We start from the raw sequence: 27,584 nt of genomic DNA on the forward strand, positions 1-27,584 counted from the left end.
GAGAGAGAGAGATAGAGAGAGAGAGAGAGAGAGAGAGAGAGAGAGAGAAAAAGAGAAACCCTGTATTGGCGCGGCAAAGGCTTAACTTGGGCTCCAAACTGAGAGGTTCAGGAGACGAGGAGGTACGCAATGTTCCCGGGGCAGGAGGTGCAGGTATGTCCACACTCTAACGTTATGATATTTAAGGTGTTTTATGCTAAGGATGTCAAAAGGTGCAACGTAACATGAATGGAGGAGACTGCTCTTCATGTGAACATCAGTGATGGTAGCGTTTTGTTTAGTTAGGGTGATATATGCATGAGTGGGCCACTTTTTGGTCAATGGCTGTGTACACAATAAAAATAAGTCTACCCCTACTCAATGTATGTTTATTTCAATTAATTAAGGTATTATCTACATTGTGATGATGAAGCATGTTGATAATGTATTATTCAGTGGATGCTAATACCCCTAAAAGAACATCAGACCCCTACTTTTGCTAAAGCGTGGCTTTAAGTTTTAGTGGGACATTTAAGTAGATGAAGTGGGACATTCATTAGAAACACATTAGTATCCCACTTCACCTGGCACTTGTTAGGAAATCAAAAATAAGACTTTGTAGAGGCATATAGATAACACACTCTGTTTTATTTATGTTTTATTTTGTCTATGATCTTCTATTAGACCCTCTCATCAATGCTATTGGGAAATTGATTTGGGGACATTCCAAGCCTCTTGGTGAAAATCTATCTAAAGGAGCTCGCTCAGCTTTGAATTGATCCTGAATCACCTCTATTATTCCCTAAATGCTGTCCCCTTTCATAAATTGAGGCTCTTTTCTAGCCTACATTCCTTACATGTCATTGTTCTTCCCTTCTTTCCTTTACCACCCATGTTATTTCCCTTTAATTCCTTTCACTGTCATCCCATGATGTTTATGTGCTATATAGCGTCTAGACTTGATTTTGAGATGTTATGAACAACTACAACAACATATTTCAATGTACTTTAGAATATCTAATGAAGGAAATTATATTTATTTGATTATTTGGGCATTTTTATAGCTGAAAAGTTCCCTGTCAGTAATTTCCTTCATTAGATATGGGACAGTACTATAAATCAGATTTTCATCAAATATTCAAGCTGTTTACATTAATGTTTATTATATTTCAAAACGCTATCAATAACTATTCATTTTAACACTGAAATGCTAGATTGTTAAATTATAATTGACGGAATGACAGCCTTGTCATTCTAGTGTAAGGTTTCATAGTACAGCGATTTTTTATAATTTTTAACGGGTCACCCCACCTAAGAAACCTGACCATAAATGATGGGTATGTCCATCAATGATGTGATGTCACACTAACCAACACAGAACACATGCAGTAGCAACCCCAAAATAACATCTGTTGTGATTGGTTTGCAAAATGACCATAGTACAGTACTCTCAAACACAAATGTCCCACTACACCTGATGTCCCACTAATGCGAACTTCACCCTATATTAATAATATGGCATTTCATTCACAAATGTCTGAAACATTTGAATCAATGAAAAACTGTGAAATAGCCTATTGTACCTAAAACGTTTGTAAGTTATTGTCAATTTGAATGTCCGTTATACTTAAAATCTCAATAGGTTAAATACAGTACCAGTCAAAGGTTTGGACACACCTACTCATTCCAGGATTTTTCGATATTTTGACTATTTTCTACATTGTAGAATAATAGTGAAGACATCAAAAGTATGAAATAACACATATGGAATTATGTAGTAGCCCAAAAAGTGTTAAATAAATCAAAATATATTTGAGATTTGAGATTCTTCAAAGTAGCCAACGTGTTCCTTGATGACAGCTTTGCACACTCTTGGTATTCTCTCAACCAGTTTCATGAGGTAGTCACCTGGAATACATTTAAATTATCAGGTGTGCCTTGTTAAAAGTGAATTTGTGGAATTTTTTGAGCCAATCAGTTGTGCTGTGACAAGGTGTGTGTGTGTGGGGGGGGGGGGGGGGGGGGGGGTATACAGAAGATAGCCCTATTTTATAAAAGATCAAGTCCATATTATGGCAACAACAGCTCAAATAAGCAGGACATGTTTTTGCAGTACATGTTTTCAGAGGCATTCAATGTCATTATATACTTATAAATTACTGTAGACTATGCTATTATTATTTTGATTATTCATGATTGAATGTCAAGTTCGCTTCTGCATTATAGCTCTCCCACTGGGAACACACAGATTTTTCCACTTAATTTCAATTAAATTACAAAGAACCAACGTGAAATAGTCGTTGAATTTACGTCTGTGTCCAGTGGGATATTTTCCTTTTGTTAATTGAGAAGTTATGTAGCGTTTCAAAGGGTATAAAGAGTTGCCAAAGATAGATTGGCAACGGACAGCTGTTTATCATCACTTGTGTCTAAAGAATACTTATATTAATATACGTATCTCATCTGCAGAAAATACATCAGTGAAAGAGGTATGGTAAGGAGGTGATGGATCTTCGATTAAACTTGGACCCACAGCTCTTCCCAATGGCAAAGAGGACATGATTCTATCATCAAGACCGTTCACACCATGTGGAATATGATGTACTTGAATGCCATTAGGTTTTTATATTTCCCTATTTTACTGTATGATGCATTCGTCTCCCCCAGTAACATATTTGAGAGGTCAGTGGTTCCTAAAGCTGGTTCGTCCCGCTTGGTGGCCAGAATGGATGGGGACATTATAATTGGTGCCCTGTTCTCGGTCCACCACCAACCGTCAACAGAGCAGGTAGCGGAGAGGAAATGCGGTGAGGTTCGGGAACAGTATGGAATCCAACGAGTAGAAGCAATGTTCCACACCTTGGACCGAATCAACTCCAACCCGAATCTTCTACCCAACATCACTCTGGGGTGTGAGATCAGGGACTCCTGCTGGCACTCCTCAGTGGCTCTGGAGCAGAGTATTGAGTTCATTAGAGACTCTCTCATCTCGATCCGGGATGATGACAATAAGGATGGTACCTCCAGACAGTGGTGCATTGAAGGGATGCCTGCGAGTCAGCCACCCGCCACCAAGAGACCCATAGCAGGAGTTATCGGACCTGGGTCAAGCTCAGTGGCTATTCAAGTTCAGAACCTCCTGCAGCTGTTCAATATCCCCCAGATAGCATATTCTGCAACCAGCATAGATCTGAGTGACAAAACTCTCTTCAAGTATTTCCTTAGGGTTGTGCCCTCTGATACTCTCCAAGCCAGAGCCATCCTGGACATTGTGAAACGCTATAACTGGACATATGTCTCAGCAGTCCATACAGAGGGTAAGTCACTGTCTGTAGACCTACTGTATGTTTTTTTGTTTACAAAAGTAATTGCATGTTGCATGTTTGCCATCAATATCTATTCAAACACAATTTGATTAAGTTGTGTTGGGGATTTAAATAATTGGCAGAGCTGCGGATACTCTCATGTCAGAAATGTGTTATTGTACAATTGATTAAGATTTGTCATAATTCATAATCCTAATGGATTTAGCTCAAAAAGCAGGGGGGTTCAACATAATCCACCAAAGTTTATAGCCTGTGCTTGTTCATTCAGGCCTTCCTCATCCCTCTAATTTAGGCCTACAGTTCAGGAAGAATCCTTGAAAAGGTACAACCCACTGGGCACACACTGGTGTAATCAACGCTGTTTCCACGTCATTTCAATTAAATTGCATTGAACAAACGTGAAACAGACGTTGAAGCCTCTGTAGGAAGAAGCCATTTTTTCATGGTCAAATTCTATGCTTGCTCCTAGCACTTTAAAGTTCATTAACCCTGGTCTAGCCGGAAGCTTTTCAAGGGCTTAATTGTGTGTGGAGAGAAGTGTCAGACCAGTGAAGAGAGGGCAATGTTTGGATTCAGCTGTTGGTTAGGGAGGATGGAATATTCTATCTCAGTGGCGATTTTAGCATGTAGATCGTGGTGGAGCAAAAAAAATAATAATGTGGATTGCCTGCATGCCAGCAAAGCCACTACACAACACTAAACAATACATTCATTGCACTATAACGGTGACAAACGGTGCCCACAAAATGTTACGGCCTACATAAAGCTGTCCCAACAGCAGAGTCCCAACAGCAGTCCTAACACCTTACCACCGCTACATCTGGCTATCAGCGGAGTCTTGTCTAGAAGCGAAACAGTTCATTCAGCCTCATTTACTGCCTTTTAAAATAAAATAGCCGATATGGCTGACTTGCGTCAACAAATGTGGTTTCTACTGACAATTGGTCCTTCGTGGGTAAATTTTGTCATCAAACTTTGTAATCAAAGTCTGGCATTCTCTGGATTTATGGTGCTTTCAAGACAACTGGGAACTCTAAGAAAAAAAAGGTTGAATCATGGTGACGTCATTGTTCTTCAGGTCATAGCTCTAGAAAGAGGCCCAAGTTCTGAATTTACAATTCCGATTGGATGAAAGTTCAAAACATATTTTCCCAGTCGTAGCTCGTTTTCCCCGAGTTCCCAGTTGTCTTGAACTCACTAATGTCAGATTTTGTAGTTCCGAGTTAACAGTTGTTTTGAATTTTCGGCACAAATCATGCTTCATTGACAGCATGGCCAATGTTGAATGTTTATACAATATAAACTAGGAAAAGAGACCCTTAATCTTAGACTTGGGACCACACAGCCACTCCACTGAATAGCAGGCTAAGGTTTGATTTGCTTGCAGTTAGCCACACTGGTTCCTTCCAAACCACTCATTGTTGAATTTGCGATTTCAAACTTGTGTAATGTTTATGTCCAATGGCCGATGAGCACCGGTATGTTTTATCTATAATTTATCTTCATTATTTCTCTTCAAATGACAAGGATTAAAAGGATTTGCTAGTAGATTGTTGACTTGATTCATGATGATGACTGCTAGATAAGATTTTGAAAGTATGATGTTGACATAGCTACTGTAGAAGCCCTCTGTAGATATGTGATTTGATGTAATTTGGCCAATGTGGCCAATGACCTTGAGCCTTTTGGATGGACACTTCTAATGTAACTCTATGGCAGCACCAGAGAGGCTAGAATGTTTTAGCTCTACCCTTAGACTTGGCAGTGACGTAGTGTCCCCATGAGTGACAGAACACTTAGCCAATCTGCTGGCTTGCCCCACCACCACAGAAAGCACTGAACTAGGCTGAAACACCTGCATTTTGGAGCTGCCTTACTCAAGAAAACAAAAAAAGAGACCATGTTTGTATACGGCTTTATTAACTCAATGATATATATATTTTACATTGTTTGCAAACTGATATGTGACAAAATAACAGGAAAAATAACAGGAAAGCCCCCTCCAAAATATTATTATAACTTTTGTTGCTAAAAATGTGGGGCTCGAAGCCCCACCTACACTGAATGATGGGTCGTCACTGGTCTATTTATAGTTTGAGGTTGGCACATGATTATTTTTATTTAATTTTTTTATTTCACCTTTATTTAACCAGGTAGGTTAGTTGAGAACAAGTTCTCATTTGCAACTGCGACCTGGCCAAGATAAAGCATAGCAGTGTGAGCAGACAACAAAGAGTTACACATGGAGTAAACAATTAACAAGTCAATAACACAGTAGAAAACAAAGGGGAAGTCTATATACAATGTGTGCAAAAGGCATGAGGAGGTAGGCAAATAATTACAATTTTGCAGATTAACACTGGAGTGATGAATGATCAGATGGTCATGTACAGGTAGAGATATTGGTGTGCAAAAGAGCAGAAAAGTAAATAAATAAAAACAGTATGGGGATGAGGTAGGTGAAAAAGGGTGGGCTATTTACCAATAGACTATGTACAGCTGCAGCGATCGGTTAGCTGCTCAGATAGCTGATGTTTGAAGTTGGTGAGGGAGATAAAAAGTCTCCAACTTCAGCGATTTTTGCAATTCGTTCCAGTCACAGGCAGCAGAGAACTGGAACGAAAGGTGGCCAAATGAGGTGTTGGCTTTAGGGATGATCAGTGAGATACACCTGCTGGAGCGCGTGCTACGGATGGGTGTTGCCATCGTGACCAGTGAGCTGAGATAAGGCGGAGCTTTACCTAGCATGGACTTGTAGATGACCTGGAGCCAGTGGGTCTGGCGACGAATATGTAGCGAGGGCCAGCCGACTAGAGCATACAAGTCGCAGAGGTGGGTGGTATAAGGTGCTTTAGTGACAAAACGGATGGCACTGTGATAGACTGCATCCAGTTTGCTGAGTAGAGTGTTGGAAGCCATTTTGTAGATGACATCGCCGAAGTCGAGGATCGGTAGGATAGTCAGTTTTACTAGGGTAAGCTTGGCGGCGTGAGTGAAGGAGGCTTTGTTGCGGAATAGAAAGCCGACTCTTGATTTGATTTTCGATTGGAGATGTTTGATATGAGTCTGGAAGGAGAGTTTGCAGTCTAGCCAGACACCTAGGTACTTATAGACGTCCACATATTCTAGGTCGGAACCATCCAGGGTGGTGATGCTAGTCGGGCATGCGGGTGCAGGCAGCGACCGGTTGAAAAGCATGCATTTGGTTTTACTAGCGTTTAAGAGCAGTTGGAGGCCACGGAAGGAGTGTTGTATGGCATTGATCTTTGGGTTCTATTTTTCCAATCAGCAATGGTCAGTTATACCAGTTCATGTCCATGAACCCAACTGTTCATTTGCATTTCACAAAAGCTACTTTACAAGCCTCAATCAGATGGGCGTACAGCTGGACACATGAGTTTGTTGTATGATCCGTTTGAGTGGATGCCGCAATACTGAAAGCAACAGTTTGTTATTTTCCATTATAATCCAGTTTTACATCGTTGAAGCAGATCAAATAGCAATCATGACTACAGTCTTAGAAAAAAAGGTGGTATCTATAACCTAAAAGGGTTCGTCGGCTGTCCCCGTATGAGAACCCTTTGATGAACCCAAATGGGGTTTTACCTGGAACCAAAAAGGTTTGTCAAAGGGTTCTCCAATGGGGCACGGCTGAAGAGCACTTTTGGAACCCTTTTTTCTAAGAGTGTACTTCATCTCCCACATAAAGGTACTACAATAGAAGCTTTTATATGACGGCAGCCCTTGCAATGATTTGTGTTGATGTTCCCAAAGATATCATTTTGTTTTGTTGGTTTATCATGGCAATAGCATACTTACAACTTGCTCCTGACCTCTGTTTCGAAATGAAGGTGTGCAACATACTACCACAACTCACTAGTCACTGCCTCAACTCCACAAAATTCTTGAGTTACATGAATTTAATCTTTGGAGGATTTCGTGAACCAAGTCTTTCAGAAATGTCTGTCCTACTAAATCTTACTGGGGAGGTAATCTACCAGGTATCCAGCTGTCAGAAAGTATCCTGGTGAGACGAGACGACTGTTGTTAAATGACTGCATTTAAGAGGTTAGATAGAAATATATATGCTGTCCTTATCCACAAACTCTTTGCAACATGATGTAATTCAGTCAAGATGAATAATTTTTCCGATTAATTCACTTCAATGTTATAAACTACCGGAAATAAGAAATATATATATTTTTCATGTTTTCCACCTTTTGAGTATTAAACAACTACAGTATATGAGACTGAGAAAACAAGACAATTCTCGGCTTTAGTAGCTACAGTTCGGTTCTGCAGTACAGTAATAAGATCCAGGCAGTAGGATAGACTATTATACAATAATTAAGATTCCATGCCCCGATGATGAGATGTCTGAATGACATAAGGTTTATAGCTGCCTGCCTGCTGTGCATAGTCACCGGTTGTGTCCTATGGTATCATATTCCCTCCCTGTATAGTGCACTACTTTTGAACAGAGCTCTATAGGTCCCGGTCAAAAGTAGTGCACTATAAAGGGAATAGGGTGCTATTTGCGATGTAACCTTTGATCTACCTGCAGTGAGGGACTCAGAGGACTCAGGCAGAGAGTTGTTGGTGAACTCATTAAAACCCAATTACATTTCTGTTCTGTTGCACCTTCGTTATTTACCAGACCGGTGAGTAGAATGATATGTGTTTTTATGAAATAAACAAGTGATATGAGTTACAGTGACATGACATGGCAAACAGACTGAAAGTTTGAAATGCAGTCACTAGTTATAGGTTGCAGTGCTGTTGTGTTTGGCTTGTTGGCAGTACAGGTTGGCAGTACAGGTGAAGTTATAGTACAAAATGTCTTAAACTTCTTCCGAATGTAGAATATTGTATTGACCTTTTAAATAATATTGTGTTCAAATATATAGTTACCTTTAAAGACCATGATATAGTGTTGTTTTTTTGTTTGTTAATGCTGTTTATTTTCCCAGGTAATTACGGAGAAAGTGGCATGGAAGCTTTTAAGGAGCTGGCCTCTCAGGAGGGGCTGTGTATCGCCCATTCAGACAAGATCTACAGCAATGCTGGGGAGAAGCACTTTGACAGGCTGCTGAGGAAGCTGAGAGAACGCCTGCCCAAGGCCCGGGTGGTCGTCTGCTTTTGCGAGGGCATGACGGTCCGTGGACTGCTCATGGCTATGAGACGACTTGGGGTGGCAGGGGAGTTCCTTCTTATCGGGAGGTAAAGTTAGATCATTTTATATGTTCATAATCAGTCTTAGCAATGGGTCAAAGGGAGATATCAAACTGGTGCCTTGTGTATCAAGCATCTCAAAGTAAGAGTGTTGATTCAGGATCAGTTTAGATCACAATTAATAAGATTACATGGACAGGGGGACCTGATCCAAGATCAGCACTCCTACTCTAAAATGCATGATTCATTAGGCCCCAGATGTTCTTACCTTACCTTACCTGTTCTTACCTTACTCCATTTTGTGGAGTGATTGACCTCATTATTATCATATAGTATAACGAAATTATTGCCATGACCATTGAGGGTTGTCATAAGCATTGAGGTGCTGTTTCTCCCTTTGATATATCATACCAAGGCCCCCGATGGTTTACTCAGTTTATACTTGAACACAATAATAATCATTATTCTAGCAGTAGTGGAGGTCCTTCTGAAAACAGAAAGAAGCTTTTTAATCACACTCATTCTCATGAATAATGCATGGTTAGACAGCTCTCTATCTATTTCTACCGCTCTCTATCTTTCTCTTTCTCCTCTGTCAGATCACAGGCAAACTGGGGAGGCTTGGGTAATATGGGACAGCTCTTCTCTCCCCCCCTGTCAGATCACAGACTCAGTGGGAGACTAGGGTAATATGGGACAGCACCTCCAGCACAGAGCTCAGTGGTGAGGACGACTGAGCATCAAAGCACAGATCAGCTTGTAGACATCCCCTCACTGTAGTAAGACTGTAGCTATGCAGTGATGGAGCTAGCTAGCATGAAGACCTAGTCTTAGTGAAGCTCCAGCAGCAGCCACAACTGTCCCGAATTAGCCTGGTCTTTTTTCATTTGTAGGTTTTTATTGTTTCCTTTCACACAATAACAATACAGTTGGACCATGCAGGCTAACCCTGGATTACAGTTTGGACAATTCCTCCTCAAGAGACAGAAACATATTGTATATATAAACAAAGTAAGTGGTGTAACACTGTTATATGGTGATAGTGAGGATACAGTGTGAAACACTGACGATAAAACACAAATCTATAAAACGTTAAACTCTCGGCAGTTGAGTTATGCAGCGTGTGACGTCTTCGCGGGTGATAAATAGGACACGGGATTGGTGCGGCTGTTTCTTTCTGGGTCAAGGAGACTAGCGACTGGAAAAAAAGGACTGTTTTGTAGAGCAGTGCGGTAAGTGAATGCAGCCAGCCCATTGCGTTGGGTCCATCTATGATAGAGGAGGCTGGGGAGGGCCATCCATCTATCCTGGGCTGTGTGGAGGATGAGAGGAAAGGCTTGTTTGCAGCGTGGACCTCATTCATCCAGTATGTATCCACTTACTGTTGCAGATGCTTTTACCCAGCATACAGTACAGTAGTTTGTAAAATGCAATGTTACTTATAGTACAGTCTAGTGCACACATGTTTTGCACCCTATATGTGTATGTGATTCCTGTAAGAAACAAGATGCCTTTTCTAAATAGCGGAGGTCTTTATTGTTAAATGCTGACATTACATTTGCCATTGTCTTTGATTTGGGTATATAAGCTACATGCTTCCTTCTATGTAAAGGTTAGACAATGCAACAATTATACCCAGTATCCCACATGGAGGTGGTATGGCCTGGTTGAGTGTTTTTTTGTTCATACCATGGTTTGAATGATGACTTCAATGTGCTGACGTCAGAGCAGCAGGTTCTTGGAGCGTAGTGTGTGTGTAGCGCTGTGAAACAGATGGCTAGATATTGGTGATGTTGCCATGCTGGAGGAGGGAGGAGGGCATTCATTAGTCAATTGTTTATTTTTGTGTGCTACACAAAAATATAATATGATTAGCATACTCTCCTGGCAAGTGGCAAGGTGTGTATTCCTCTGTATTGTGTTACTGATGAAATGTTCTGTCCCCTATAGTCATGGCTGGGCAAACAGAGATGGGGTGGTGGAGGGTTATGAGCAGGAGGCTGTGCATGCTCATTACTCCTCCCTAAGCTGTGAAATGAGTACACGCAACACAGAGAATATATTCGTCAACTTTATTTCTGATATTCTCTGGTTGAGAAGAAGCTTTCCTGGAAAGAGAATCTCATAGGTTACACAGACTCTGTCTTCCTGACCGTTGTTCATGGCCCCTGCCACTTGGCAAGCAGTTTACTTGAATCAGAAGGTAGAAGTAGTAGCACCTTCTGCTCAGACTTCTTTTCACTTTCTCTTGCATTTTTTGTCGCGCCATACCTTATGCTTTTGTTGTGACTCTTGAAGATGCAGTCTTGCCATCTCCCTGAGGCTGTCCAACTTGTCTGGCATCTATATGATGTAGACAAGCAAATGAAAATGCAACCATTTTGTCCCCAGTCCCATCTAAAAACTTTCTCAACATCTGTTTCAGGGGACCATTGAATTGCTCTACAAGACCACCCATTTTGGGGTGGTAAGGAGTAGTCCTAACGTTAATGTTACTGCGTTTCTCCCCACAGTGATGGCTGGGCAGACAGAGATGAGGTGGTCGAGGGCTATGAACAGGAGGCTGTGGGCGGTATCACTGTGAAGCTGCATTCGGAGGAGGTCACGTCCTTCGATGACTATTTCCTGAAGCTCCGCCTCAACACCAACACCAGGAACCCATGGTTCCCTGAGTTCTGGCAGCACAGGTTCCAGTGCCGCATCCCAGGGCACCCACTGGAGAACATGAACTACAGGAAAAACTGCTCAGGTAGATATGGGGAGGAAATGATATGATAGAGAATGATAATGGTTTCTTCAGAAGGGTTGCTGCCTTACAATGTGAACTAGCATATGATATACTTTATGCTGTCTCAACTATAATTACATTCGATTTTTAGATGTTTACATGGTATTTTTGTCTCAAATGGCTAGAAGTTTCATGAAACTGGAGCAAATAAATGGTCTCTGTGCATCTAGACATACAATAATGTTTTGTTTTTGTTTTATTGATTTCTAAAACATTCTCCTGGCCAACCAAAGATGATCTAGGTAAATTGAATTTAAAAGGCACATTGGATCTCCCAAAAAAAGTGAATAATCAGATGAATTGATTAGCTAAAGCTGTATTGATCACTTGAAACAATGCTCAAAAAGCATGTCTTCAAAACATGTTTTTTTCCCCACCTTGCACTTTTCTATTCCTTTTGAACTATATGCAGTACCAGTCAAACGTTTGGACACACCTACCTCATTCAAGTTTGCCTTTATTTGTACTATGTTCTACATTGTAGAATAATAGTGAAGACATCAAAACTATGAAATAACACATATGGAATCATGTCTTCAGTATTATTCTACAATGTAGAAAATAGTATAAATTAAGAAAAACCCTTGAATTAGTAGGTGTGTCCAAACTTTTGACTGCGACTGTGCGTTTTCAAACTTAATTTACAAGTTGGTTACCATTGTTTAGCAAATCCAGTGATGAATTCTATAGAAATTGCTGATGTTTTCAAAAAATATATTTTGATTCAAGTGAAAGGTAAATATAAACAATGCATGTAACAGTATATATATATGTTTTTTAATATTTAGCATGAATTTATGTTTCTATTTTACATCTCCTTTTCAAAGACTAGTTTTATCTTTTTTGATGTATATCCACCTCCTCACTAATAAATCAAGCACTAAGTTTCTCTTACGTTCTGCACTATTTATAACAAGGATATTGATCATTTGTGATAATCAGAGATAGAGTCATAGTCTGCTGTTCTGTCGTTCCTTTGTATAGAGCTCCAAAATGGTGAGTGTGTATTTTTCTGAACGAACTCTTAAAGCACATCACTCTGGCAATATACATAGAGGTCGACTGATATAATGTATCATCAATAGAAAACTCAATGATTTGTTTGATGGGAAGTCATTAACCTTTATGGTTAAGATGGTTTTCCCTAACCTGCATAGATACCAAACCAGAGGCATATCAACCCTGAAATTCAACGCTATCAATGTATATCTGTTGACCCCTACTATATAAAGCTATTGGGGGGATTTTATGCATTGCAGTGAGAGCACAACAACTGGTTTCCCTCACATGCTGTGTATTCTCACATCCTCCTGGTTTTGAGATTGCCTGTATAAAACATAAGCCCAATAACATTTGAAAGCATTAGATGAGATGCGAACTGGCTGGTCTGCCTTGTAGAACTTCAAGCTGCATGTTCCTATATGGACCTTGGCCCAATACGTTAAGACACCATGGGGTTAGAATGGACACCACCCAAAGGACATCCAGCCAACTTGATGGAGCTGTGGGAAGCATTGGAGTCAACATGGGCCAGCATCCCTGTGGAACGCTTTCAACACCTTGTAGAGTCCATGCCCCGAAGAATTGAGGCTGTTCTGAGGGCAAAAGCAGGTGCAACTCAATATTAGGAAGGTGTTCTTAATGTTTTGTACACTCAGTGTATAGCTCTCACTCTTCATACCACTATCCACAACCCTATCCACAACCCTATCGATTGTTGGTGTGTTTGTTTGTACTTGTAACATTCAGTAAGTTGATATATAACAATTTTTAAAAACAAGCCTGGCTACAAACAAACACATCTGAAAACTGAGCAATCATTGTGCCCGAACCGTTTGATTCACAAATTGATATGAGTCAAATTGTTGATTCTTTCTGTACCGGATACTATTATTAAAGGGCAACTCCACCACTTTTCAACCTCATGTTCATTATCTCCAGCACCAAAACCAGTGTCGACGTGTGAAAACTGCGCATTTCTACATTTTGTTAGAAGAAAAAAAACAGAACGTTAAGAAGTTCTACACGATGCCATAAGCAAAAGTTCAAACAAACTACGAGATTCGCGGTGACGTGGGGAGCAAGAACATACCCTCCCTCTGGCTAGAAACCTGCTGCAGCTTTTGATAATCACACTTTTTCTTACTTTTAATCCTACCATGTGATATCACAGATACGCATTTTTCAGGGCCTTTCTTCTTATCTTTTTAACCACAGACCATAGAAACTCGCTGTTTTCACCGATTACGTAGACACTGGTTCGGTGTTGGAGATAATGAATATCAGGTTGAAAAGTGGTGGAGTTGCCCTTTAATATTGTGATTAGTATAAGACCGAGATCAGCTACAGTATGTGCTGTTTATATTGCTTCCAGCTTGCTTCACGCTTGTTAATCGATAGGGTGTCCCTGGACCCAGTTCTATATTGTTCTCTTCAAATTCTAGGTAAATCATCAAAGTGTTACTCTACTGTCTCTATCTTTTAACATACTGCACAATGTGTCAAACCGTTTTATTCACAAGACCTGTATTTCTGGCAAACGGGGACGCAACTGGATCGAGGGAGGAAGGAATAAATGAGAATAATAGATTTTCTTCCTCTGTCAATTAATGATAATATTACCACATTATTTATACCTAATTGAATTGCGAGTTGCGAATACAAAATGGTTGGTGGCTCCATGGTAACAAGCATTTCTTTGATGCCATAACATAATGATGCCTGTCCTTTGATGCTCCCAGACACAGAACAGAACAGCACAGTGTGTCCTTCTGCTGCACAAAACCCAAGAAGAATAATAAGCATGTGTCTTTGGACACCCTATCATTCCTTGGTAATATTTCAGTCGATATTACGCTGCAAAAGATGTTGACAATAGAAAAATAGTTTCTTTCATATTCAGCTATGACTATCTATTTCACTTTGCATTGCATTACATTGTATATTCCTTGTATAATGCTTACAGAACTGAAACATGAAGTACTTAAAAAAAAAATACTTTGAGGAAACAATGCATCCCTAATCTTCCTTCCTTTGTTTTAACTGTATTCCACAGGTTACGAAAGTCTAGAGGACAACTATGTCCAGGACAGTAAGATGGGATTCGTCATCAATGCTATCTACGCCATGGCTCAGGGTCTCCATGACATGCACAGCCACCTCTGCCCCGGCCATGTGGGACTATGCAAAGCCATGGACCCCATCGATGGAAGCCAGCTGTTAGAGTTCCTCATGAGGACCTCCTTCACTGGGGTGTCTGGAGAAGATGTGTGGTTTGATGAAAATGGGGACACACCTGGCAGGTAGGTGTAGCCCAGGTGATGCAGAGTCAGGGTTTCATGATGAGATAGCCCTGCCAACGAGACATAAAACCAGTGTCACCCTCAGCCCAAGAGGGAATTTCCTCTTAAGGTTAAGACGATGGTTTCCTGAGCGAGATGACTGCGGTGTGAATCCGACAAGTACAGCATCTACTCTTAGTACTCAACAAAAATCCCCTGACAGTGACAATACTGTTTCCAAATGATTAGGATGACGTGCCCAGAAGACAACCAATCCTCCTGAAACATAACCAATATCAATATCTATGTATGCCAAAATCCCCTGCCCATGATCAATCAATATAATTTAATCTGTTGCTTTCTCTTTCACTATGAAAATAAGTCTCTGTACACTTGAATCAAATACAAGTTTCAGAGCAACTTTCCCTCCACTCTTAGGTATGAAATAATGAACCTACAGTATGTGGAGCCTGGTGCGTTCGACTACATCAATGTGGGTTCTTGGCACGAGGGTCAGCTCAGCATTGATGACTACATGATGCAGATAAACCGCAGTGACATGGTCCTCTCCGTCTGCAGCGAGCCCTGCTCCAAGGGAGAGATCAAGGTAGGTGTCAACAGTCCAGCTGGTCTGATGCTACTGAACGTAATTATTTATGTACCCATTGACTTTCATTAACACTAGGACGCCCACGGGCGCTTGATTTTCTCATTAAAATAATTCTGCATGCCATTGCGAAAGCAATCTCCTCCTCCTTCCCTTTCCATAACTCGTGTTAGCCCAACTTACACATTAGCAATCTGCAAAACCTTCCATTTTGCAGATCTGTAAGGTGTAAGCAATATGGTGGACACCCCACCACTACCCTGGTTATACTTATTCAGATGCTGCATATCTGGGTTAAGGCCAAGGGGAAGGAGTAGGGACTAGGGAGATAACTGTGACTGGCTGTATGGGTAAATTGAGTGAGTTGAGAGACTCCAACAGTGCAATCTCATCCTGTCTATGTGTTTGAACGAAACAGGTGATCAGGAAGGGAGAGGTGAGCTGTTGCTGGATCTGTACAGCCTGTAAAGACAACGAGATTGTTCAGGATGAGTTTACTTGTACGGCTTGCGACCTGGGCTGGTGGCCGGACCCTGAACTGGAAGGTATAGTACGGTGCCCTTCCCTTACCTCTTTCATACCTACAGAATTGTGCATGAATGGGTCCAAAACAGTACCATCGAGTTGTTGGGTTATTTAGGAGTGTATGGTGTTTGCTTTTAGCTTTTTTGTGTCTTTGTAGAGGTGCCTACATAAACATATACACAAAGCTAATGAAGGATAAAAGAGAGTGCATTCGGGAAAGTATTCAGACCCCTTTACTTTTTCCACATTTTGTTATGTTACAGCTCAGGTACATATTGTTTCCATTGATCATCCTTGAGATGTTTCTACAACTTGATTGGAGTCCACCTGTGGTAAATTCAATTGATTGGACATGATTTGGAAAGGCACACACCTGTCTATATAAGGTCCCATGCTTGACAGTGTATGTCAGAGCAAAAACCAAGCCATGAGGTTGAAGGAATTGTCCGTAGAGCTCTGAGACAGGATTATGTCGAGGCACACATCTGGGAAAGGGTACCAAAACATTTCTGCAGCATTAAAAGGTCCCCAAGAACAGAGTGGCATCCATAATTCTTAAATGGATTAAGTTTGGAACCACCAAGACTCTTCTTAGAGGTGGCCGCCCGGCCAAACTGAGCAATCAAGGGAGAAGGGCCTTTGTCAGGGAGGTGACCAAGAACCCGGTGGTCACTGACATAGCTCCAGAAATCCTCTGTGGTGATGGGAGAACCTTCCAGAAGAACAACCATCTATAAGGGCACAAGGCGAGACCCAGATGCAGACACAGGAGGCAGATGGTTGAGCGTTGATATTTATTAAACAATCCAAAAGGGGTAGGCAAGAGAATGGACAGGCAAAAGGTCAAAACCAGTTCAGATTCCAGGAGGTACAGAGGTGCAGGCAGGCTTGAGGTCAGGGCAGGCAGAATGGTCAGGCAGGCTTGAGGTCAGGGCAGGCAGAATGGTCAGGCAGGCTTGAGGCCAGGGCAGGCAGAATGGTCAGGCAGGCTTGAGGCCAGGGCAGGCAGAATGGTCAGGCAGGCTTGAGGTCAGGGCAGGCAGAATAGTCAGGCAGGCTCGAGGTCAGGGCAGGCAGAATAGTCAGGCAGGCTTGAGGTCAGGGCAGGCAGAATGGTCAGGCAGGCTTGAGGTCAGGGCAGGCAGAATAGTCAGGCAGGCTCGAGGTCAGGGCAGGCAGAATGGTCAGGCAGGCGGGTACGGAGTCCAGAAAACAGGCAAGGGTCAAAAACCGGGAGGACTAGCAAAAGAGAATAGAAGCAGGAGTACAGGAAAACCGCTGATTGACTTGAAAAACATGCCAGATGAACTGGCACAGAGAGACAGGAAATACGGGGATATATACAGTCATGGCCAAAGGTTTTGAGAATGACACAAATATTAATTTTCACAAAGTTTGCTGCTTCAGTGTTTTTAGATATTTTTGTCAGATGTTACTATGGAATACTGAAGTATAATTACAAGCATTTCATAAGAGTCAAAGGCTTTTATTGACAATTACATGAAGTTGATGCAATGAGTCAATATTTACAGTGTTGACTCTTCTTTTTCAAGACCTCTGCAATCCGCCCTGACATACTGTCAATTAACTTCTGGGCCACATCCTGACTGATGGCAGCCCAATCTTGCATAATCCATGCTTGGAGTTTGTCAGAATCTGTGGGTTTTTGTTTGTCCACCCTCCTCTTGAGGATTGACCACAAGTTCTCAATGGGATTAAGGTCTGGGGAGTTTCCTGGCCATGTACCCAAAATATCAATGTTTTGTTTCCCAAACCAATTAGTTATCACTTTTGCCTTATGGCAAGGTGCTCCATCATGCTGGAAAAGGCATCCAGGAACCAAACTGTTCCTGGATGGTTGGGAGAAGTTGCACTCGGAGGATGTGTTGGTACCATTCTTTATTCATGGCTGTGTTCTTAGGCAAACTTGTGAGTGAGCCCACTCCCTTGGCTGAGAAGCAACCCCACACATGAATGTGTCTCAGGATGCTTTACTTTTGGCATGACACAGGACTGATGGTAGCGCTCACCTTGTCTTCTCCGGACAAGCTTTTTTCCGGATGCCCCAAACAATCGGAAAGGGGATTCATCAGAGAAAATCACTTTACCCCAGTCCTCAGCTGTCCTATCCCTGTACTTTTTGCAGAATATCAGTCTGTCCCTGATGTTTTCCTGGAGAGAAGTGGCTTCTTTGCTGCCCTTCTTGACACCAGACCATCCCTCCAAAAGTCTTCGCCTCACTGTGCGTGCAGATGCACTCACACCTGCCTGCTGCCATTCCTGAGCAAGCTCTGTATTGGTGGTGCCCCGATCCCGCAGTTGAATCAACTTTAGGAGACGGTCCTGGCGCTTGCTGGACTTGAAGTGCCCTGAAACATTCTTCACAACAATTGAACCCCTCTCCTTGAAGTTCTTGATGATCCGATAAATGCTTGATTTAGGTGCCATCTTACTGACAGCAACCCTTTTTGTGCAAAGCAATGATGATGGCACGTGTTTCCTTGCAGGTAACCATGTTTGACAGAGGAAGAACAATGATTCCAAGCACCACCCTCCTTTTGAAGACTCCAGTCTGTTATTCGAACTCAATCAGCATGACAGAATGATCTCCAGCCTTGTCCTTGTCAACACTCATCCTGTGTTTACGAGAGAATCACTGACATGAGGTCAGCTGGTCCTTTTGTGGCAGGGCTGAAATGCAGTGGAAATGTTTTGGGGGATTCAGTTCATTTGAATGGCAAAGAGGGACTTTGCAATTCATCTGATCACTCTTCATAACATTTTGGAGTATATGAAAATTGCCATCATACAAACTGAGGCAGCAGACTTTGTGAAAATTAATATTTTAATATCAAAACTTTTGGCCACGACTGTACACCAGGGATAATAAGTGACATCTGGAGGGGTTGGAGACAATCACAAGACAGGTGAAACAGATCAGGGTGTGACACCATCTCTGGAGCACTTCACCAATCAGGCCGTTATGGTGGAGTGGCCAGACGGAAGCCACTCCTCAGTAAAAGGCACATGACAGCCCGCTTGGAGTCTGCCAAAAGGCACCTAAAAGACTCTCAGACCATGAGAAACAAGATTCTCTGGTCTTGATGAAACCAAGATTGAACTCTTTGACCTGAATGCCAAGCGTCACATCTGGAGGACACCTGGCACCATCCCTACGGTGAAGCATGGTGGTGGCAGCAACATGCTGTGGGGATGTTTTTCAGCGGCAGGGACTGGGAGACTAGTCAGGATCGAGGGAAAGATGAACTGAGCATAGTACCGAGAGATCCTTGATGAAAATCTGCTCCAAAGTCCTCAGGACCTCAGACTGGGTTGAAGATTCACCTTCCAACAAGACAACGACTCTAAGTACACAGACAAGACAATCCAGGAATGGCTTCTGAATGTCCTTGAGTGGCACAGCCAGAGCACGGACTTGAACCCGATCAAACATCTCTGGACAGACCTGAAAAAAGATGTGCAGCGACACTCCCCATCCAACCTGACAGAGCTTAAGGATCTTCAGAGAAGAATGGGATTGGCCTCCCGATTGGTGCAGCGGTCTAAGGCACTGTTTAATCCATTTTAGAATAAGGCTGTAACATAACAAAATGTGTAAAAAGTAAAGGGGTCTGAATACTTTCCGAATGCACTATGTGGCTAAGGAGAGGAGTGAATCTCAAATTGTATTGTTGATTCTTGATGTATACCTGGTTAATATACATCAGAGGATTTTTAACCATATGCTATCTTATAATATTACATCCATGTATATTATTACATGACATTACAGTAGGCCCAAAGTATATTGTCAATTTAAAGTCAATATTTACATTTACTTCCTTGCTCATGTGATGCACTCAACCTTTCTGTTCAGCTGTATAATATCAAAGGGATACTTCGGGATTTTGGCAATAAGGCCATCTATCTGCTTTCCCAGAATCAGATGAACTTGTGGATAACATTTTTATATCTCTGCGTGCAGTTTGAAGGAAGTTGCTAACTAGCGCTAGCGCAATTGCTAACTAGCATTAGCACAATGACTGGAAGTCTATGGGCATCTGACTGGAAGTCCATGGGTATCTGGTCATTGTGCTAACGCTAGCTGGACATTGCATTAGCCCTAGATAGCAACTTCCTTCAAACTGCACGCAGAGACATAAAAATGCTATCCACGTGTTCATCTCACTCTGGAGAAATCGCCAAAATTCTGAAGTATCCCTTTAAATATCCCTTTAATAAGAGCTCAGAGCAGATACAGTGGGGCAAAAAGTATTTAATTAGCCACCAATTGTGCAAGTTCTCCCACTTAAAAAGATGAGAGAGGCCTGTAATTTTCATCATAGCTACACTTCAACTATGACAGACAAAATTAGAAAACAAAATCCAGAAAATCACATTGTAGGATTTTTTATGAATTTATTTGAATTTATCTGCAAATTATTATGCATGTTATGCATAATTTGCTAATTATTATGCAATTTTATTTGAAAATGTATTTGCAAATTATGGTGGAAAATAACTATTTGGTCACAAGGTTTTCACACACTGTTGCTGGTATTTTGGCCCATTCCTCCATGCAGATCTCCTCTAGAGCAGTGATGTTTTTGGGGCTGTTGCTGGGCAACACGGACTTTCAACTCCCTCCAAAGATTTTTTATGGGGTTGAGATCTGGAGACTGGCTAGGCCGGGCGGTGTGTTTGGGATCATTGTCATGCTGAAAGACCCAGCCACGTTTCTTCTTCAATGCCCTTGCTGATGGGAAGGAGGTTTTCACCCAAAATCTCACGATACATGGCCCCATTCATTCTTTACTTTACACGGATCAGTCGTCCTGGTCCCTTTGCAGAAAAACAGCCCCAAAGCATGATGTTTCCACCCCCATGCTTCACAGTAGGTATGGTGTTCTTTGGATGCAACTCAGCATCCTTTGTCCTCCAAACACGACGAGTTGAGTTTTTACCAAAAAGTTATATTTTGGTTTCATCTGACCATATGACATTCTCCCAATCTTCTTCTGGATCATCCAAATGCTCTCTAGCAAACTTCAGACGGGCCTGGACATGTACTGGCTTAAGCAGGGGGACACGTCTGGCACTGCAGGATTTGAGTCCCTGGCAGCGTAGTGTGTTACTGATGGTAGGCTTTGTTACTTTGGTCCCAGCTCTCTGCAGGTCATTCACTAGGTCCCGCCGTGTGGTTCTGGGATTTTTGCTCACCGTTCTTGTGATCATTTTGACCCCACGGGGTGAGATCTTACGTGGAGCCCCAGATCAAGGGAAATTATCAGTGGTCTTGTATGTCTTCCATTTCCTAATAATTACTCCCACAGTTGATTTCTTCAAACCAAGCTGCTTACCTATTGCAAATTCAGTCTTCCCAGCCTGGTGCAGGTCTACAATTTTGTTTCTGGTGTCCTTTGACAGCTCTTTGGTATTGGCCATAGTGGAGTTTAGAGTGTGAATGTTTGAGGTTGTGGACAGGTCTTTTGTACTGATAACAAGTTCAAACAGGTGCCATTAATACAGGTAACGAGTGGAGGACAGAGGAGACTCTTAAAGAAGAAGTTACAGGTCTCTGAGAGCCAGAAATCTTGCTTGTTTGTAGGTGACCAAATACTTATTTTCCACCATAATTTGCAAATAAATTCATAAAAAATCCTACAATGTGATTTTCTGGATTTTTCCCCCTAATTTTGTCTGTCATAGTTGAAGTGTACCTATGATGAAAATTACAGGCCTCTCTCATCTTTTTAAGTGGGAGAACTTGCACAATTGGTGGCTGACTAAATACTTTTTTGCCCCACTGTATCTTATTCACAGGGGAGACACTATTCCCACAGGGGTATTACAGTCTGATTTAGAAGTTCAGTTCCTCAAAGCCTTTGCAGCACAACACTTAATTTGTGCTCAGCAGAGTTTATTCATCCATGATTGTTGGTAACAGCACTATTTCACCCATCTGGCCTATACTGCTTTCCTATTTTCAAAGGTGCACCCTATGACACCAGAGAACCATTAATCATATTCAACATGTATCAGACAGCACTACCTTTCTTATTGCTTTCTTATTGCTCTTCAAAGATAAGATGCAGTCCTTTAAATTAAATGTCTTTCTTTCACCTTTATTTAACTAGGCAAGTCAGTTAAGAACACATTCTTATTTTCCATGAAGGCCTAGGCAAGGGGGAACGACAGGACTGCAGCAGGAGTCAGTAAATTACTGCAACATAACACTGGGTTAACTGCCTGTTCAGGGGCAGAACAACAAATGTGTACCTTGTCAGCTCAGGGATTTGAACTTGCAACCTTTCGGCTGCTAGTCCACCACTCTTAACCACTAGTCTCCCCTGCCACCCCAAAATACATTAGATAGCAATTATTTTAACAACCATAACACAAACTACTTAATGACCTTGTGTGATTATTTCCTTTTTGCTGTTTGACGTTAAAGGGATACTTCATGATTTTGGCATTGAGGCTCTTTATCTACTTCCCCAGACTCATTTTTATGTCTCCGGGTCCAGTATGAAGGAAGTTAGAAGTAGTTTTGCGAGACAATTCTATCTAGCATTACCACAATGACTGTAAGTCTACAGGAATCGGGTATCTGCTCGCATGCTAGTAGATACCCATAGACTTCCAGTAATAGTGCTAACGCTAGTTAGCATTGCCTTACGAAACTACTTCTAACTTCCTTCATACTGGACACAGCGACATAAAACCGGTATCCACAAGTCCATCTGACTCTGGGGAAAAGAATAAAGGGCATAATTTCCAAAACCCTGAATTATCTCTTTAATATAAAATGGGTCAGTGAAATATTTGCCATTAGTTAGCTGTGTCATTGGATGAATACTGTGGTGATGTTGGATGCTTGGACCAGTGTTATGCTGCAGTGATTTACTGACTCCTGCTGCAGTCCTGTCGTTCCCCCTCGCCTCCAATGGCTACGCTTTGTACTACAGCTTGCCTCTCCCTCCCCATGGCTAGCTGTGCTGTGCACTGGCCCTCCCTAAGTAGAGAAGGGGTTTATTTATAGTTGAGCTGAAAACCTACTTTAATACTTGGTGTGTTTTCCAACTGGAGGCAACGATTACACAGGCTCTCAGATGGTTGATTTGGAGAAAGAAAAATGCTATAGGCTACCCATATTTAATTAATATTCAACTGTGCAGAATGAACATTTTTTATCCACTATAAGTTTATTTCATCCTTTGTGATTTTGGGTAGTTTTGTCAGTTTGGTATTAAGAAGTGTCATGTCAGACATACACTGTCTGGGACCTAGGTTAAATCAAATCAATCAATCCATCCATCAATCAGTTAGCCTATTGCATACAGTAAGAGCATTTGTGCTTTGTTTCAAGTGAAATATCTTCAGAGAAAGGTCTCACGCTTATTCTCTTTATCTGTGTCTTCTCCCCAGGTTGCGAGCCCATCACCTTGCGGTACCTGGAGTGGGGGAACCCAGAGTCCATCGTCCAGGTGGTGTTTGCCTGCCTGGGCATCATGGTCACCTCCTTTGTCACCTTCATCTTCGTCCTCTACCGGGACACGCCTGTGGTCAAGTCCTCCAGCCGCGAGCTCTGCTACATCATCCTGGCCGGGATCTTCCTGGGCTACATCTGCCCCTTCACTCTGATCGCCAGGCCCACCGTGGCCTCCTGCTACCTGCAGCGCCTCCTGGTGGGCCTCTCAGCCACCATGTGCTACTCAGCGTTAGTCACCAAGACCAACCGCATCGCACGCATCCTGGCTGGCAGCAAGAAGAAGATCTGTACCAGGAAGCCGCGGTTTATGAGCGCCTGGGCCCAGGTGATTATATAGACTTATTTAGATTTCTCTTTGTTCTTGTTTTCATTGGTTGGTTTTGACATTGGGGCGGCAGAGTAGCCTAGTGATTAGAGCGTTGGACTAGTCTAGTGGTTAGAGCATCGGACTAGTAACTGGAAGGTTGCAAGTTCAAACCCCCGAGCAGACAAGGTACAAACCTGTTGTTCTGCCCATGAACAGGCAGTTAACCCACTGTCCCTAGGCTGTCATTGAAAATAAGAATTTGTTCTTAACTGACTTGCCTAGTTAAATAAATGGATGGTTGGATGGTTAAATAAAAATTGGATACCTCCCAAATGGCACACTATTCCCTATATAGTGCACTAGCAGGCCCTGGTCAAAAGTAGTGCACTATAAGGAATAGGATGCCATTTCAGACACACCTATTGTTTTGTCTTTGTGTCCTTGAAAAAAGCGGCATATAAAACCTGTGTGTTCTTCTTATTTTGTATAATCAGTTGGTGATCGCCGGCCTCCTAGTCAGTGTCCAGCTCACCCTGGAGGTTACTCTGATCATCCTGGAGCCGCCTATGCCCGTCAAGTCCTACCCCAGCATCAGGGAGGTCTTCCTGATCTGCAACACAAGCACGGTGGGCATGGTAGCGCCACTGGGCTACAACGGCCTGCTCATCATGAGCTGTACCTACTACGCCTTCAAGACGCGCAACGTTCCGGCTAACTTCAACGAAGCCAAGTACATCGCCTTCACTATGTATACAACTTGTATAATCTGGCTGGCGTTTGTGCCCATCTACTTTGGCTCTAACTATAAGATCATCACCACATCGTTCTCAGTGAGCCTGAGTGTGACTGTGGCATTGGGCTGTATGTTCTCACCAAAGATCTATATCATCCTCGCCAAGCCGGAGCGGAATGTGCGCAGCGCGTTCACCACCTCAGATGTAGTGCGCATGCACGTTGGCGACGGCAATATCGCTTGCCGGAGCAACAGCCTGCTCGACATGTTCAAACGGAAGAAGAACTCTGAGAAGTAAGTTGATGGAAATGAGTCATTCCTGGGCCTGTATTCAAAGAGTCTCAAAGTAGGACTGCTGATATAGAATCAGTTTAGCCTTTTAGAGCATAATGAATAAGATAAGCTGGACAGGGGGATCTGATCCTAGATCATCTCTCCTACTCTGAGACGCTTTGTGAATACGGGCTCCTGAGGTACCACTGGGATGCTGATTTTGCTTTACAGTAATTCAGGCACAGAGGGCAGAGTCTGAGTACCAAATGGCAACCTATATAGGCTAGTTCTCTACTTTTGACCTGGGCCAAAAATAGTGCACTATGTATTGAATATGGTGCCATTTGGGACACAAAGAGAGTGTTACATATATTATGCCAGATCCAGGTCAATGTTCAATTAACAACCGCCGTTGATCTGTTGCTGAATATAATTAATACCAGCATACCCATGAGTACTGAAGGATCACTATCAGGATACACTGTACCACAGAATTAGGATGTATAGTATATTGGAAATACATTCATCTGAATATATAAATAAATATACAATCCTCAGTAAATCAAACCAAAAATACGCATTTTGTAAAGTCACCATCAACATAGAATTGATAGAGATTTTAACTTTCCTTTTTAAAAATGTTATTACATGAACCAGAAACACAGTTGTTGTCTCCACCTTTATGAGTCCCTATGAAATAGCTAACAGCCATCTTTATTCTGTTCATAGTTCTAATGGAAAGTCTGTGTCATGGTCTGAACCAGGTGCAAGACATCATGCTCCAAAAGGGGAGCACAATTGGCAAAGACTGTCTGTGCACGTGAAGAGACAGGAAGCAGGATGCTCCAATCAGATGGCCGTCATCAGACCCTTAACTAACACCTACCATAACACAGGCAGCAGCAAGGCCATGGAGTTCTCTGACCTCAGCACCAAGACTCTGTACAATGTAGCCGAGGAGGACGAGAGCGACCTAGTCAGATACAATCCTCCCCTTAGTCCTCACATGATGGCCCATGGGCAGATAATGCCCACCACTGGTGGGCCGATGAAAGAGGTGGACGAGGAGGTGCTTGAATATTACCCTCCTGTTGAGCACATGCCCCCGCACCTGCCACAGAGCAGAGTGATCCCCCAGCAGAGAGTCATTATGGACCACCTACAGCTACAGGAGGTAGTGGGCAAGTACAACAGTGATTTCATCATACCTGAGCTCAATGATATGGACATGATCATTCCGCCCAGCCCTGTTGGTGGTGGTGAGGGTTTTGGGGGCAGGTCTGGGAGCAGTCATGGCAGGCCTGTGTACCACCAGGCTCATCTCATCCAGCAGCATGCAGTCTTGCCCCTGCAACTAGACCTTGGCTCATTCGACGACGAGGAGCACACCTCCCACCTGGAGATGGGGGAGGAGGAGGAGGAGGAGATTGAGGAGGATGTAGTGGTGGAGAACGAGCGGTTTGGCCTCCTCCATGGATACATGTATGACAACGCCCTGATTCACGAAGAAGAAGAGGACGACGACCTCGTTCAGCTCAAATTAGCAACGGAGAATTCTTTGGCCCTGATGCCCCCCTCCCCATTTCGTGATACAGCGAGCATGGGGAGCCCCTTTCATAACGCCTCACCCGTGTCCGAGTCCATATTGTGCACCCCTCCAAACTATGCCTCCGTCATTCTGAAGGACTACACACAAAGCTCAACGCTGTGAACGAGTACTGTAGATATGGTAGAATAATATAGAGCCATTTTGTAGCTGATGACTTGTAGCATATTATTTGTGTTCCGTTTAATGACCAGTAAGAAATGGTCAAAATGTCTTGAATACGTTATTGAGTGATTGACTGGACTATATTGGTTGACTCATGAAATCTATGAGCAAAAGTGTGTGTTTACAGGGATGAAAGTGAGCAAAAAAAGCACCGGACACACTTTTAAAAAGGTCTTATTGTTGTATAATAAATATCACAAAGAAAAGATTTAAACTGTTGCAAAATGTATTGCCATGTTTATGCAAGAGATGAACAGCTTTGAAGTTGCTTAGTGTCTTATTAGGAAAGCAAAAAGCTAAGATAGCCTTCTTCATGTAGCTTATTGAAGCTATTATAGTCTTCTTCGTGTAGCTTATTAAAGTCATGTAAGTAGCAGTTATTTTAAGGGTACAATGCAGTGTAAATTTGACCATCATCAGGTATTACAATAATGGTTGTGTTTGTTGCTTGTTTTCATTAAGGCAAACTTCCACCACTATGAAAGTAGATTGTTTATCATAATAGACTATCCAACCTGTAGTTCACAAACATGTCTATAAATAATGTATGCACTGTGTAGGCCCATGTTTTCTAATACAGTTATAACCTTACAATGTCAAATATTCTAGATGAATGTGTTTTGTTGTTTTGCTCAAAAGAAGTATGCATTATTCAGAGAAAAAAGCACAGAGTTTGTCACAGTCACTTTCTTCATCAGATAACTTCAGAATGAATATATTATACAGATACAATAACTAACTACTGTAAGAATGTAGCAAGCAAAAACCAGAAGGATTCAAGTGCCATGTATCCGGTATGCTTCCATTTACAGAAAAACATTTTTAAAATGTCTCTAATTTCTATTGCAAGTCTGTATATTTTATAAACACTCCTTTAAATCCATACTTGCAACAGTGTCTATTATAATATGACTGCCAAAAATGTAATTTGTAACTTTTGTGAATGTACAGTATGTAGTAGTATGCATCCTATTTTGGTAACGATTCAGATTAGTTTTACTAAAAGGAATTACTACGTTTATTTTACAATTTATAAGTGTGTTGCTTATAGTGACTGTTGGGTTTGTACAGTATAATTCTTACTTTTACCAATTGTTATGATCTCACTATATATAATGTAATAAACAATGGCTAGTAACATGAATAGGCTATTTGATAGATATGCCTTCATCGGGTCCAATCATGTTTTCTGTTTTACAACATGTATCAAACACAGTCGTGCAAACAGTCATTGTCGTTCACATTATTGAAGATATGTGTTTTGTTAGAATAAATAAAATATTTGTTTTGCACATGTACTGAGTCATTCATTCGTGGTGGCTGTCTATAC

The 27,584-nt window shown here is 42.0% G+C and overlaps 1 protein-coding gene across 3 annotated transcripts; it reads left to right on the forward strand.

Moving 5' to 3' along the window:
- On the forward strand, positions 1-27,546 carry LOC109893867 (metabotropic glutamate receptor 1-like). Of its 3 annotated transcripts, none has more exons than XM_031828573.1 (11): positions 61-153; positions 2,449-3,296; positions 8,276-8,525; positions 10,991-11,226; positions 12,250-12,261; positions 14,321-14,567; positions 14,985-15,153; positions 15,572-15,698; positions 23,107-23,495; positions 23,972-24,504; positions 25,213-27,546. In XM_031828573.1, exons 2-11 carry the CDS (start codon positions 2,567-2,569, stop codon positions 26,192-26,194), a joined length of 3,675 nt encoding a protein of 1,224 aa, XP_031684433.1. In that variant the 5' UTR covers positions 61-153; positions 2,449-2,566; the 3' UTR covers positions 26,195-27,546. The 3 variants fall into 3 exon arrangements, with proteins under 3 accessions (XP_020342659.1, XP_031684433.1, XP_031684434.1); XM_031828574.1 differs by having other exon boundaries at positions 25,248-27,546; XM_020487070.2 differs by lacking the exon at positions 12,250-12,261 and having other exon boundaries at positions 1-153.
- The last annotated feature ends 38 nt before the right edge of the window (positions 27,547-27,584 follow it).

This window comes from Oncorhynchus kisutch, linkage group LG7 (assembly GCF_002021735.2).
Source record: "Oncorhynchus kisutch isolate 150728-3 linkage group LG7, Okis_V2, whole genome shotgun sequence".
NCBI lineage: Eukaryota > Metazoa > Chordata > Actinopteri > Salmoniformes > Salmonidae > Oncorhynchus > Oncorhynchus kisutch.

What these genes read in the sequence shown, in the direction of transcription:
- LOC109893867 (XM_031828573.1), top strand. Translation starts at nt 2,567, where the DNA reads ATGTGGAATATGATGTACTTGAATGCCATTAGGTTTTTATATTTCCCT. An exon ending in CTCAGCAGTCCATACAGAGG is followed by an intron (nt 3,297 to 8,275) that starts GTAAGTCACTGT and finishes TTATTTTCCCAG; the next exon opens with GTAATTACGGAGAAAGTGGC. An exon ending in CGGAAGAAGAACTCTGAGAA is followed by an intron (nt 24,505 to 25,212) that starts GTAAGTTGATGG and finishes TTCTGTTCATAG; the next exon opens with TTCTAATGGAAAGTCTGTGT.